Source organism: Electrophorus electricus, chromosome 24 (genome assembly GCF_013358815.1).
Source record: "Electrophorus electricus isolate fEleEle1 chromosome 24, fEleEle1.pri, whole genome shotgun sequence".
Lineage (NCBI taxonomy): Eukaryota > Metazoa > Chordata > Actinopteri > Gymnotiformes > Gymnotidae > Electrophorus > Electrophorus electricus.
The window spans coordinates 5,856,543-5,871,727 of NC_049558.1; the positions used below are offsets into that span (position 1 = coordinate 5,856,543).

Consider the following 15,185-nt stretch of genomic DNA (forward strand, 5'->3'; position numbering starts at 1 on the left):
AAATGACAGCTGTGCTAACCGGATCCCCCTTCAGGCAGCCTGGAAAGGGATAATAGCTTCTGAAGATGAAGAGTTTGGGCGCCCCCAGTTCACCGCTGCAGTTGCCGCAGACGACCCCAGCAGTGATAAAGAGAGGTTACACCCGCAGGGCCCGGCAGCTCACAGGAACACAGAGGAATGCTTCAGAAGTCAGCGGCAGAACCGAAGGGCACCACTGTACCGCTCAGCTCATCCTGGGTGTTTTACTGAGTAGTCAATCCCCTCTTTTTGCTTGCCAGTTGAGAGTTTGGAATTGGAAGCATCAGATGGCGAACACTGGGTCATGCCTGTGGTAGAGAACAGTGAGGGTGTGTAAGTATGTTTAAAACCTACTGTGTTGTAGAATTAGTGAGCCTGTGCTATTTTCACCATTCACCGGACTATGTATTCGAAAATATCTGCCAAATTGCCCTTTAATTCTTTCACCTTCCTCTAGAGAGATACTAGCCATGTCAGTATGAAGACCATTTATGGCATTTAGCAGTCGCTCTTATCCAGACTCATAGAATACATCCTAGCCAGTACAGTAGGTTAGAGTGCAATAGACCAATTAACTAGAATATTGTAGAAATACAGGAATCACTGCTGATGCCTGGAAGTGCAAAATACATAAGCTCTCTCTCAGACAATAATAAGTGCAATAAACAATAAGTACTAGAGTTTGTTAGTCAACAAAGGAGCAGTCAACATCAGTGCAATAAACAATACCCTAGAATAAGAACTAGTTTCAGTTAGTCAACATAGGAGGAGGAACAGTGGTCATTTAAATATTCCACAAATAGATGGGTCTGCATTTGAAGACTGCAAGGGACTTTGCTGTCTGGACAGGAAGCAGAAGTTCATTCCACATCAAGCAGAAGTTCCATAAAACAGTTGCTGATGGAAAAAGCTATGACAAAAAATTAGATCATAATATACAGAAATGTGAGGCAGAACAAAAGTGAGTGAAAGAATCTTTATCCAGCAATTAAATAACAAACAGGAAAACAAAATAAAAATCTGAAAAACTAATGGGTAGAGACAGAGCCCTTGGACAGGTGCATTACAGGTGCATTTTGAACTGTTAACATGAGTGTTCAAAATGATTCCCATGTTCCCATTTCGTGATTATATTTGTTCCACTGTATTTACATAGACCCGGCTTCAACTGAAGAACAATTTGGTTAAGCGTTGACCTTAAGTGAAGCAAACCTCAGGTTACCTGTGCTGACTCCACACATGCAGCACACATGCACAAAAGCTTATCAACCAATTTTCTGTGCAAAAAAATTCCTGCAGTGAAACTACTTCTCTATAATAGAATAATTATTTGCATGCTCATAATGAAACCAAGTTTAAAAGTTCAGAATAGAAGAAAAATGAAAGGGACAGCACTGATTCTCACAATTGCTTGTGAAGAATCCATATGTGGTACCATCTCAACATTAGAGAGCAGCACTTCTAATGGTTTCTCTAATGGCTCTTATTCATCCAAACATACTGGTGATTCTTCAACATTAGCAGTGCTGTTTCTTCTTGAAGGCAGTCACATTTAATTAAGCAAAATCTATAAGAAATCAATATAAAATTCAATGAAGGATTTACTGCTCATGTCCAAGTGGGTTGCACAGTTCTGAGTTAAGGAAGGTGGAATATTGGCCATGCATCAGACCTTGCATGCGTGGTGCAGAGCGAGACGAGCATTCAGCTCCTCTACGCAGGAGCTGACAGATGAATATGTCCTGGAACTCCTCAACTTTCCCAGTGGAACTCAAGTTCTCTCCTCTGCCAGCGTTCTTCTCGCTGCCTGCAAAGCTTCATTGTCGCAATCAGTCTGTTTATATTGTCTGCATTAACATGTGCAGTGCACGCATTGTATGCATTAACTACAAAGCAATGCTAGGCTAATGTGAGAGGTTGCCTGCAAAGCCATGGCAACAGCATATTAGGTAGTTTTGGATCACTGATGATGTCAGAGCAATGTTGCAGCTCATTGGTTTCTGACTTCTCATGATGTCAGAGCAATAAGCTGGAGCAGAGCTAACTACCATGTCTACAAACCCGGCTCCTGGGGCAGTGGCTGTAAGACTGCCAAGTGCCATTGCCAGGCAGTGGACCATAAAGGCTGGGGTTGAAAAGATGCTGGAAAAAGGATGCCAATTTCTCTGGTGCAACCCTCTATCTGCAATGTCCTCTGTATGGACCCCTTTTCATTCCTTTTGCTGCTGCTTCAGAGCCTTTGAAATAGCAATTGACATGATAGGCGTTGTATCCCCCGAAGCATGTGGTGAGGCTCATACGGGAGAGGAAATTAAGCTGGAAGGGCACTGGGACCCGTTTCCTCCTTCCCAGGGTAGGCACATTGTGTGATGCTGCACAACCTTGCTGACATTCCACAGAGTACATCGGTGCCGATAGGTGTCTGTGTTTCCATGATGAGGGCATTCCTCAGCTGTCTACTTTGTCTCTTCACTGAGCAGCACCACCAAACACAGCGGTCTGATCCTGCATTAAGGACCTTGATGCGTCTAGACAGGTGCTCGAACAGGGCCCTGACTTGGACCTCGCAAAGCTTTTAAGAGAAGGTCTTTGTGCAAAACAGAATACTACAGAAAGATTTTCAGAAAGGTGACAGCTCAGGTATGACTTGTGATTCCTCGTGTAGTTTCAAAGTGGTAATAGTGACACAAAGTTCTGATGCTGGTGAGCAGATTTTGTAATTTGTGCAACAGCAAAAACTTCCGTGACCCCAAGTGAGCACTCAAATATGTACTGATTTACTGCCATAGCAGTCATGCATACACAAGCAAAGAGAAACAATACAGACCACACAAACCAGAGTTTGGCCAGAGTAACTAAATCACTGAATGACTACAATGCAAAATCTGATGGAACATTTAAAATTGTCATCAGTAAAATAAATAAACAAGAATCCATTTCATGTTTATAAATAAAACCTGATATGTGGCATTTTTATACATTTTGTGTTTTTCACGTATCCATAATGAAAATCTACAAGCTGAAAGTTTCCCTTATATGTGGGAAATTAAGTCAAGTGATTTTAAAACTTAAGTTCTGTGCATACAGTTATGCTTGTGATAGTGTGCCCCCTCCTGGCTGATTGTGGATTAGCAAAAGTGTGTTGTGCCACATACGGCGTGATCTCCATTGTACCGAATAATGTATTTTACATACAATGTCGTATGAAGAAGCATCAACAAAGATGATGTTACCCAAGAATTTCCAAGCATTTGTGATAGTGTAAGGACTTTCCTTTACAAAAACCAAAACACAAACAACAAAACTCCTAAGGGATGAATAAATGTCACAATAACTTTCGATTTTAAATGTGTATATATATTTCCATTTTGTCTTGCGAGTAAACACAGAATCTTTGGGCACATTACTGGTCAATCAGGACACCACAGGAAAACTTCAACAAGCTACAGCAGCAGGAGGCATGACAGACACAGCACCACACCCCCATCCTCAGCATTGTGTATAACGGTTCATTTAATATTTTCGTATATTCATCCATGTGCACACATCCCAGCTGGCAAACATTTCACAGGACAGTTCTACTTCATATTACTACCAGCAGAAAAGCAGCTTTTCTGCTGTATGTGTAACAGTGGCTACTAATAACCACACAACATCACACACATCAAATTACTGAGGTATGTTTAATTTGGCTTACTGTTTAGTAGTAGTGCTTGAATAAACCCAAATTATTATAATTTTTTTTAAATAGCACACACTGCATCTGCACACACTGCAAAATAGCACACACTGCATGATGTTTCATGACACATTTTTGTAAATATATACCATACACAAAAAAGAATCTCAAGAAGGAGATATTGTAATAATTAAAGCCAGATAAAATGCCCACAGTAGCCTCAAGCAATGTGCTGTGTGAGCAATATGAAGGGAACAGAACTTTGTGTACAATACACACTTTCATAGCAGATCCCATAAAGTCCTAATTCTGTCTGTGCTTGGAGGCACAAAAGGCAGTGTACCTAATTTACTTTGAATTAGACAGCATCCTATTTGTACACAAACAGAATTAAAGAAATGAAACAAGTTGTACTCATGTTTGTGAAGTCGGTAAGCAATGAAAGAAACCTTCACGTGTTTTTACTGCAGTCCTCAACATGGGTTTGCCTTACCTTGCATACCTTTCATTTTAAAACACAAGCACTATAGGTTTCCATACTCCTGACCTTCTGTTGTATTTACGCTGGTATTCTAACATGGATGATGCTTATCCACAATGTTAGAATTCAATCCTATTGACTGTTTTGGCAACGGGCCAAGCCAAGTGACCCTGCCACTTACAAAATATCTGTCTCTGGATCTCCATGGGCTTTGAGGATTAAATACTTAGTGAATGTACCTTCAAAGCTCTTAGAGCATGTCCAGTAAGTTGACAAACATGCATTATCTGCAGACACATTTACAGGTTAACCAGAGTTTGTTTGTGAGAGTGTGTGTAAATGAGTCTGAATTATTCACTTTAGGAATTTTTATATATTAAACAACCAAAAAAAAACAAAAAAACCAAACCAAAACAAAAAACAATAAAAATATCAAACAACCAAAATACTGTTATATAAAACAAAATACAAAGACAAAGGTGTGCCATTTACACGTAGGGGTCAGTATCAAAAAGAGGGTAGATCATTTAGAGTAAAATGATCTACCCTGTTCTTGATACTGGGCCCTACATGTTTATAAGCCCCGCAAAGAATATTTTTCACTGGCAATGCAGTATAGGAAAAATCGCCATACATACCTGATCCAGATCTGGCAGTCTGATGCTGTGATTGCCCTACATATCTCAGCTGCAAAGTCTAAAAGTGCCAGTTGGTCATAGGGACCGTGATCATACACATCCCATTGTATTGTGGTTTGCCTGATCGGACATTGTCATGTGATTTGTGTTATGAAACCATCTATATTTTGCAAAAAGTCCATTAGGAATGGAGAACGATGTGCAAACAAGGGAAAGTGTTGTGCAACATTTTGCTCATATTTAATTGCAGATGGTGCAGCTCATACTTAACATGTGCTGGATGCTTGGCCAATGCAGTTTAGCACCCAAGAAAAACTTATTTAATGAAATTAGTTGCATGACTAGTCTGTGTACTTGTCTGGGCTGTTAGTATGATATGTCATGTTCATACTAATAGTTTTGCTATTACAGTTATTACATTATGACATACTATATTACTACATAATTATGCTGTCATTGCAGTTATTACTGTGCTATTGTGTAGATATTACTGTTAATTGCATTACTACATTTATTTTTTTAATACACCATCATTTATTACATTACTACCCAGTTATTACACTGTTAATATTGTTACAGGTATTGCTACTACACTCTTATTTGACTTTTATATTTCATTATTACATAGTTATGACTTATTACAGTCTTAGAGGGTTCGACATCAGTGAGACTTCCTTCGATAATGCCCCACCCCTTTTTGGTGCAGACCCCCTCTGATTTGACTGGCAGTAAACACAAATTGAAATCTTTGCTAAATTAATAGCATAAATTAACAAAACCACACAAATTTCTACCTGTTAGGAGCCTTAATCCCACTTCAATAATTATTTTACATCTTTGCAAATCAACGTTCAGAATCATTATGTACAAAAAATTCATGAAGCAGATTGATGAGTGTCAAGTCTGCCTCATTAAAGTGGATGAGCAACCACTAGATAGCCAAGACATTGACTGGCCAGGTCCCATTTCAATTCCATCCTGTTTGCAGACGCTGTGCCTAGACACAGATCTCATTTACTGTCCCTTGATGTGAACTGGCTTTTTACATTTTTTTTTTTTGACACATACAAATACTACACAGCTAGTTTTTGGTATGTTTTGGTATATACCAATCATTTTTCCAATGCTAAGATAATAGCCTACCTTGGTGGCAGAGTGGCACTGGACATCAGATGGCGTATGACTTTATTCGCTCACTGAGCTGAAAATGTGTGTCGGTGTTGTGATGCAGATCTCATGTCATAGAATTGTCACTAGTCAGTTCCATGCTAATGCCAAACATAAGTGAGCAATATTTATTCTTGTCAAAGCCAGGAATGTCAAGTGTTCATTATCCTTAAATCATAAACCAAAATGTGCACTTAAATGTGCACTGCAGGTATAAGTCATAAAATGTGATTTAACTCTGCATTGCCCAGGTAAGCCTACCTTTAGACTACACCACTGAATGTGACAAGATGAACGAACTAGCATTCAGAGACTGATAACAGGATGTTAAGAAACAAATTGAAATACTTCAAATAGTTTGAGTTTTTAAAGTACTGTAACTGTATCTGGTATGAGGTGGACAATTCTGACAACTTTAGTAAATAAACAGAAACCTAAACTGGTCAACTCGGTGCTTTGTTATAAGCTAATGGGCTCCCATCTATACAACAAGGCTGAGGGTACATGGTTATTATCCTGAATAAAGCAACTCGAGACTAAGTTCATCAATCCACAACTTTATTCTCTTGGGTATAAATTGTACAAATAGTGTAGATTAATTCAGCAACATCTAAACCTGAACCACTCTGATCTTCACCTACATTGTCAATTCCTGCAGACAAAGAAAAGGAAAAATGTTAAGAACCATGCAAAGGAAACTAATTTCCGTTCAGTGCCAAGCTCTTCTCAGAAAAGATACTGGCTTCAGCAGACTCAGAGGTCATACGATCATCACTGTAGACGTGCATCAGTACAAATGGATATTTTACCAAGACAATTCTTCTACACTCACCATAATGGCATTGACAATGTCATTGTTATTATTCTTCAGTGCACGAACAGCCTTTGCCCGAGATACATTGGCTTGTGACATCACCAGCTCAATGTCCTTAACCTCCACTCCAGTCTCATCCACCTGGAAAGGAAATGCCAGATTTAGGGTCCAAAATCACCACTCCTGATTTATGGAAATGGTTCAGTAGTACACCAGCAGCATTAATATGAGTGTTAACTAAGTCAAGGAAACAAGCTGTTCACCTCTTCCTCTTCGCTCTCCTCCTGTACTGTGGGCGTCTGTGTATTTTCTTGGATGTTTGAAGCTGCTTCTCCCTGGACCTTGAACTTCTCTGCAGCTGCCAGCTGAGCTTGCTGGGACAGGTCTTCAATCTGAAGAGTGGAAGCACAACCATACTGAGAATATAGTAACTCATACTATAGCTTTTATGACAGAGGTGGTGGAACAATCCTCTCAGAAGAAAGTTTGGCTTCATTGGAGTCAGAAGAACGAAAGTCAAACTTTTAAAATCATCATTTAGAGGATGTAAATGCATCAAAAAGCTAAAGCTGTTTAAAACACATATACTCTGGAGTATATGTATTGTACACCAAAATGGACGGTACATTTTTTCTGACCGTACAATGTGATTTTTCTTACCTTAGCCTCACCGAAAACAATGTAAGTGTCTGACGCGGGACTTTTGTAGACATCTGGTTTGGTGATTACAAACAGAATGTTCTTGGACTTGCGAATGGTTACCCTGGTAACTCCCGTCACTTGTCTGAGACCCAATTTGGACATAGCCTGGTAAAACGCAAGCGAGATGGGAAACTTTAGTCTGGATCCATGAACCCTTGCCCAGGCATGGAGGAACTGGGGTTCTGTGCAAACCTTTCTTGCTTTCTTTTCACTCCGGCTTTGCTTCGCTTTGCTGACGGGTTCCTCGTCAATTTCCGCAGCGGCTGCGAGCTGTGGAGGGAAAATTCTTTTATCCATCAAATCCCCAGTTTCAGATGTAGAACCACCTTGTAACCATCATTAAATCCATTATGAAAAACAGATGCAATTATAATTTATAAAACACCCAAGATCTTCATTGACACATTCTCCACCCCTCTTTATAAGTAAAAGGCAACTTTAAAAAAATAAAATGAAAGAACACAGGATGCTGGCTCTTAAACCCCCTCCTGGCAGCATCCTTGCTAAAAAGCCAAGTTTTCCTTTCTCTCGTTTCCATGATTCAAGTCAGTCGGTAACTTGTATCAAATGTTAGATTTCAAGCATTGGAAAATTTTGAAAGAGCACCTCCAAGTTTAGAATGCTCAACTGAGTCTCAGGAGACAAATGTGCATTACAGATGGGGCATTACCTGTGCCTGCTGCGTCTGTGCTTGTGCAGAATCCTGCTCCTCCTGTTCAGGAACGGATTCATCACTGTCAGATTCAGTGCCGGACCCTTTATATGGAGAGCATGAGAGAGAAGGGAGAAAAAAGTGTGTGAAGCAGCAAATCATGCAAAGTAAAAAGTCTGCTTTGAGCTGCTGCATCATTGTTTTAATTACTTGTATGCAAATCTGTCTCCATTTAAAAAGAAGAAATGCACATATGTAGCCCTGAAGGAAATTATTATATACAGGATATAAGAACCCATTTACATCATAACACACAGACCAACAAACCTGGGTTTTGTTTTTAACACCCCCCCCCCCACACACACACAACATTAGTTAAAGGCCATAAAAAAAAAAACCCAGTGTGTTCATGTATCCAAAAAAAACCCAAACAAAAGTCACCTTTAAGAAAGCAACCAAATGTAATGCAGAACTGTAAATACTTGTACAGTATAAAACAAATGATACTTTCATCTCAGTTAACTGTTCCAACCAAGAGTCTTCAATTCAGTTTCAAGAACTGCTACCCTACAATTTTTAGAAATGTCAACCACATTTGAATGCCAAAGTGTTTACATGAGAATAGCTGTTCAATTTCCTTTTGAAACAGGGCAGTAGCTGATGGACATCCAGTATTAGCAACTTCGCAATGAACCTGGCTAAAAATAATTTACCCTATGGCAATTACTGACATGTGTAAAGATGAAATTTAAGTGGAAAAATACAAATGCAAGTAAAAAACTGCACACCCAGAAAAAAAATAGCAGGAGACAAAAGGAAAGAGACAAGCAGAGAGAGATACCCTTGTCGTTCTTGACGGCTGGTTCCGGTTTGGGTGGGGCTTTGACTGCTGTAGGGGCAGGCTGACCTGCAATAGTGGCAGCTGGGGGCACAAGAGTGGTGACTACAGGGGCTACTTTGGGCGGAGCCTCAACCGTAGGTTCGGGCTGGAAAACAGGCGCCATCAAAGGCTTTTCAGGCGGAATGAGGGGAGGAAGGTCATCGTCCTCCTCAAAAGCTGAAAGAGGAACCTGAGGATGAGGTGGAGCTGCAACAGTAGGAGGAGCCAACTCTGGTTTCTTTTTGGGTGCTTCTACCTTGCTCTTAGAAGCAGAAGCAGGGGCTGCCTTTGCTTCTTGCACAGGAATAGTAACTGGGTGAGCCTTTAGAGGCTCTGGGGCAGCTTTAGGCGCATCTGCACTCTTATGGGTTCCTGGAACAACTGCAGGCATCTCTGGGACTATTTTAGGGGCTTCAGACACCTTAGCAGTTGAATGAAATGCAGATATAGGAAGCTCAGGAACAACCTTTGACACATCTGGAATTCTGGGTGGACTACATGCCACAACCTCCGAGTATGATTTCGGTGCAGGACCTGCAGGCTTGGAAATTATTTTAAAAGCCACAGGAGACAAAGCAACTTTAGGAGATATCGGTGCTGCATCCTTCACTGGTTTGGCCTCCACTGGTGCTGGGACTGCAACCTTGGGGATGACCAGAGCAGGTGTTGCATCCTTCACTGGTCTGGCCTCCACTGATGCTGGGACTGCAACCTTGAGGCACACTGGAATAGGTGCTGCATCCTTCACTGGTTTGGCCTCCACTGGTGCTGGGACTGCAACCTTAGGGGAGACTGGACCAGGTGCTGCATTCTTCACTGGTCTGGCCTCCACTGGTGCTGGGACTGCAACCTTAGGGGAGACTGGACCAGGTGCTGCATCCTTCACTGGTCTGGCCTCCACTGGTGCTGGGACTGCAACCTTAGGGGAGACTGGACCAGGTGCTGCATTCTTCACTGGTCTGGCCTCCACTGGTGCTGGGACTGCAACCTTAGGGGAGACTGGACCAGGTGCTGCATCCTTCACTGGTCTGGCCTCCACTGGTGCTGGGACTGCAACCTTAGGGGAGACTGGACCAGGTGCTGCATCCTTCACTGGTTTGGTCTCCACTGGTGCTGGGGCTGCAACCTTAGGGGATACCGGAGCAGGTGCTGCATCCTTCGCTGGTTTAGCCTCCACTAGTGCTGGGGCTGCAACCTTGGGGGACATCAGAGCAGGTGCTACATCCTTCGCTGGTTTAGCCTCCACTAGTGCTGGGGCTGCAACCTTGGGGGACATCAGAGCAGGTGCTACATCCTTCCCTGGTTTGGCCTCCACTGGTGCTGGGGCTGCAACCTTGGGGGACACCGGAGCAAGTGCTGCATCCTTCGCTGGTTTGGCCTCCACTGGTGCTGGGGCTGCAACCTTGGGGGACACCGGAGCAAGTGCTGCATCCTTCGCTGGTTTGGCCTCCATTGGTGCTGGGGCTGCAACCTTTGCTGGTTTGGCCTCCACTGGTGCTGGGGCTGCAACCTTTGCTGGTTTGGCCTCCACTGGTGCTGGGGCTGCAACCTTAGGGGACACCGGAGCAGGTGCCGCATCCTTCGCTGGTTTGGCTTCCACTGGTGCTGGGGCTGCAACCTTAGGGGACACAGGAGCAGGTGCCGCATCCTTCGTTGGTTTGGCCTCCACTGGTGCTGGGGCTGCAACCTTCGCTGGTTTGGCCTCCACTGGTGCTGGGGCTGCAACCTTAGGGGACACCGGAGCAGGTGCCGCATCCTTCGCTGGTTTGGCCACCACTGGTGCTGGGGCTGCAACCTTAGGGGACACCGGAGCAGGTGCCGCATCCTTCGCTGGTTTGGCTTCCACTGGTGCTGGGGCTGCAACCTTAGGGGACACAGGAGCAGGTGCCGCATCCTTCGCTGGTTTGGCCTCCACTGGTGCTGGGGCTGCAACCTTCGCTGGTTTGGCCTCCACTGGTGCTGGGGCTGCAACCTTAGGGGACACCGGAGAAGGTGCTGCATCCTTCGCTGGTTTGGCCTCCACTGGTGCTGGGGCTGCAACCTTAAAGGACACAGGAGCAGGTGCTGCATCCTTCGCTGGTTTGGCCTCCACTGGTGCTGGGGCTGCAACCTTAGAGGACAAAGGAGTAGGTGCTGCATCCTTCGCTGGTTTGGCCTCCACTGGAGCTGGGGCTGCAACCTTAGAGGACACAGGAGCAGGTGCTGCATCCTTCGCTGGTTTGGCCTCCACTGGTGCTGGGGCTGCAACCTTAGGGGACAATGGAGCAGGTGCTGCATCCTTCACTGGTTTGGCCTCCACTGGTGCGGGGGCTGCAACCTTAGGAGACACCGGAGCAGGTGCTGCATCCTTCGCTGGTTTGGCCTCCACTGGTGCGGGGGCTGCAAGCTTAGGAGACACTGGGACAGTGACCATACTCTGCACTGTCACTGGGACAGCAGGAGAAGGGATGGTTATAGCCTCCATTGGAACCGGAATAGGTTTTGGTACTGGTTTAACCTCTGAAGGTGCAGGGGAAGGTAGGGTTACCTTCTGAGGTTCTGCATGTTTGAAAGCATCTGCTTTCTTTTGCTTTATTTGTTTACCAGCCTTTACAACCTTAGGAACAGTTGTCTCAGCTTTCCCTGCACCTGCAGAGCCAGCTGGAGGGGACACAAGTGGGGAGCAAGGAGGGGTGGCTCGAGGACCAGAAGCCGATTTGGGTGAGGTGGGGGAAGCAGAAGAGGCAGAGAGAGAAGAGCGTTTCCTTCGGCCCACAGGGACAGGCTTGGGAGCAGAAGTATTCTGAGATGAAGACAGCTTAGGGTCAGCTTTGGACCCTTTAGCCTTTGGCTGAGAGGCAGGGACTGCAGCAGCAGCAGGGACAGCAGGTGTGACTGAGGAAAAAGGGGCTCAAAGTTGAGACCAGGAACAGCAGCATAGAGAAACTTCACGCCCATGCGGATTAGGGTGAAGGACAAAACTCCTCACTCCTTGCACAAAAGGTGTTAAGCCACACGCACATTCAACCCAAGAGGATTAATTTAACAAGCATTCACAGGCAGCACAGCACCGGGTAAGGATTTGTGGGAGCTTAACACATGAGACAGCAGCTCTGTAAAACCAGCTGCTGCAAAAGTGTGCAGGCACAGCATTTTTGGGTATTTAAAGCTAGCACTATTTTTGCCAGATAGTGTGGCTTCCACAGCACAGTGTCACTACATTTCAGATGTGAAAATGTCTTGTGTTGAGTTTGAGCAGGTATACACATTACCACACATCGCATGGTTACAGATAAGCAACGACATGTCTTGCCTCAGCGATAAGAGGATAGTGAAGATGGTGTGCAGAGAAGTTTAATTTTCTACCAGTCACACCCAAATTTAGCAGGGAAGGCAGGAGGAAGGATAGGTTCAGCAAAAGCATCAGCAGGGGTTTGAGAAATTTCTCTGAAACAATCTGTAATAATTACTGACTAACTTGACAAATACTGATGGTGGGAAAATATCCATTCAAAGCACTGTGCACAGCAGAACATGGGGAATATTTCTGATCCAGGCATGTAAAACATTTTCCGTCCAAAGGTGTTCCTAATTTCAAAGGAAGCTGGTTCATATGCAGTAAAAAAAAAAAAAAAAAAAAAAAAAAAAAAAGGCAAAGTGCCCACTTCCCAGTTAAACCATACAGTGCACATAAAACAAATTAATGAAAACAAAAACTGTTAGCAACAACGTACTTGTACATTTCTTTTAATAAGGATTCCATTTATCAAATTAACAAAAGGTTTTACAGCTTTAATATTCAATTTAAAAATGAATACTGTTTGTCTATTAGTATTTTGGCATCATATACCAAGTTCAATTTTACACAAAGTTAGCCTTTAAAAAAAAAAATAAAAAATTTCAACTTCTGAAGGAAGTGTGTGGAAATGTATGTTTTCAGTTAATCCACTCTGCATTCTTCAATTACATATGTGATAATCTTATATATTCTATAACATTTTCAAAAACTATCAATATCCAAGGTTGGGCATGACAGGACTGGAATACATGAGCATAAATCTGTCCACAGCTGTGCAGACAGGTGTTTGCATGGTGAAAAAGACCATATTTAAAAAGTGGTCGTATGGTTTATAGCTCTGGTAGTTTTCCTCTTTTTTTTTACTACTTTCTACTTCATTACATTCTAATGTTTAGTTCAAATCATTTTAGTCCCCTACAGTCAAATAAAGAATACAGAGAATATATACCGACATGCCCATCGTCCACTATTAGTTAAAAGAAATCTTAATCTACAAAACATCATTTTATTTAATATAAGCACCAAATAAAATATCCTGATACTCCCACAAGAAACAAGATCTCATTTAACACCATTTAGCTGAATCAGCAAAATGCTCAGAAATATGTGATCTTACATGCAATGTTTGAGAATGTCTGATTAAAATGGTCAATTTAACAAGATGTACTCTATGTGGGAATTAGAAACAGATACTGCACTACATAGGAAATATTCATGCAGTTGGTTTGTCTATATCCCATTCACTTAACATAAAAAAAAGTCAATCCATGCCTTACATACTGCCACACACTTATCCTCATAGAAACATCAGGCATTGCACACAATCACATTGGAAAGAGGTCCTGGATCTTTTTTTAAATCCTTCAACTTGAATATTCCAAGTACATCAAAGCTTTAGCTCTCTGCACCCAGTACTGCTATCCTACAAAACCTGACACCATTTTTCTCCAACCAGTTAAACATGTTACATTAATAATGTCCAGAACAGCTGGTGACTGCTATCTTAGGAGTGTCAGAAACAGGTGCTATGATCAAAACAATGTTGAATCTAGAAGAATTATTTTTTCAAATTTTATACTGAATACAATGTTCCATTTAAAATGAACCTAAAATGTCCAGTTCATCACCTAACCAGTAAGCAATGACCTAGGATTTCAGAATAAGAAAGCTCCAGGACCCCTCTAATAAAAACAGCTTGCTTTTAAAAGGCAGAAAAAGGAATACAAACCCGTCTCCACTTGGGGCTGCTGCATCTCCTGCTCTGTCACTGGGACAGTTTCTGTGGCTTCACCTGGCATTTTCTGACTACAACAAAAATGTAAAGTATTACACACGGATTTTGCCACCTTAATAAAACAAAATTGACAAGACACGGTTTTTAAAGTTTAATCCAGATACTTTGTACATTCGCTGCATTTTCCCCCGAATGTGTTACGTAAAGGGTAGTACAAAGTTATATCTGGTCGGAAACAAAATCGCCAACACATAGCGATGGCCAAGACCTCGTACTGACGCATGGCAGGCTACTAACCAACAACATAGCTAGCCAGCCCGCTAATGACGAGCCTTGGCTGAAAGTTGTCATTTTAACTAAGGAGAATACTCCACGTCTGTTACACACAAAGGATTATACTTGGAAGTGTACCGTATGATAACGATACCGATAACAACATTTGTGACAAACACACTGGAAAGACAGCCAGTCATCACAAACATAACTTGTGCAACCCACGCCTTTCGACACAGGCAGACTAGCTAGCAAGCACTGAGGCATCCTACAACTTTTCACATGTACAGGCTATAGCTTCATCTACCTTCGCTAGCTCGGTTAGCTACTAGCAGTCAGGTATCCTACAGCGTTTCACATGTGCAGGCTATAGCTTAACCTACCTTCGCTAGCTCGGTTAGCTACTATGCACCACTCCAGGTAAAAGCAACCGGTCGCTCTTTGCGTAGCCATGGCAGGAACAGCTAGCTCGCTTACTTCTCCACCGATAATATAGTTAATGCAGTTGGATTAATCCACAGAGAATAATGCTCATTTACCATCGTTGTCTTAGGTGTGAGCCTGGCTAACGAGCCAGTCTGAAGGCACTTCCATGGCTCCCCCATTTTGAACTGTCTGGTGGTTGCATTGAGCATAAATACTGTAGACTTGAAACAGCGATCTATACCAATATTTATCATTTATTACAACTGACATTAAACAAAACAACCCTGGTGGCATTTGGTCAAATAAATCTGTCTATAAACGCTAGATGTCACAAGATTGAAGACAGAAACACTTACTGGGTCGGAGCTCGGAGTCCAAGATGGCTGTGAGAGAGAACTTCTGACCTTTGCGTCGCTTTGACATCAAGATTGTGCTTCCGGATC

General features: G+C 42.8%; 1 protein-coding gene and 1 non-coding gene across 7 annotated transcripts; both read right to left on the reverse strand.

Annotated features, from left to right (window-relative positions):
- Window positions 1-6,524: 6,524 nt before the first annotated feature.
- On the reverse strand, window positions 6,525-15,158 carry naca (nascent polypeptide associated complex subunit alpha). 6 transcript variants are annotated; one of them, XM_035522345.1, is made up of 10 exons: window positions 15,099-15,158; window positions 14,038-14,114; window positions 11,004-11,905; window positions 8,993-10,964; window positions 8,170-8,255; window positions 7,692-7,769; window positions 7,458-7,604; window positions 7,061-7,189; window positions 6,816-6,938; window positions 6,525-6,635 (listed from the first exon to the last, which is right to left on the reverse strand). In XM_035522345.1, exons 2-10 carry the CDS (start codon window positions 14,105-14,107, stop codon window positions 6,621-6,623), a joined length of 3,522 nt encoding a protein of 1,173 aa, XP_035378238.1. In that variant the 5' UTR covers window positions 14,108-14,114; window positions 15,099-15,158; the 3' UTR covers window positions 6,525-6,620. The 6 variants fall into 6 exon arrangements, with proteins under 6 accessions (XP_035378238.1, XP_035378239.1, XP_035378236.1 ...); XM_035522346.1 differs by having other exon boundaries at window positions 8,993-10,409; window positions 10,479-11,905; XM_035522343.1 differs by having other exon boundaries at window positions 8,993-11,905.
- On the reverse strand, window positions 7,267-7,342 carry LOC113575496. The gene has a single exon (XR_003410424.2). It is a non-coding gene; the product is annotated as a small nucleolar RNA SNORD59 (small nucleolar RNA).
- Window positions 15,159-15,185: the final 27 nt, after the last annotated feature.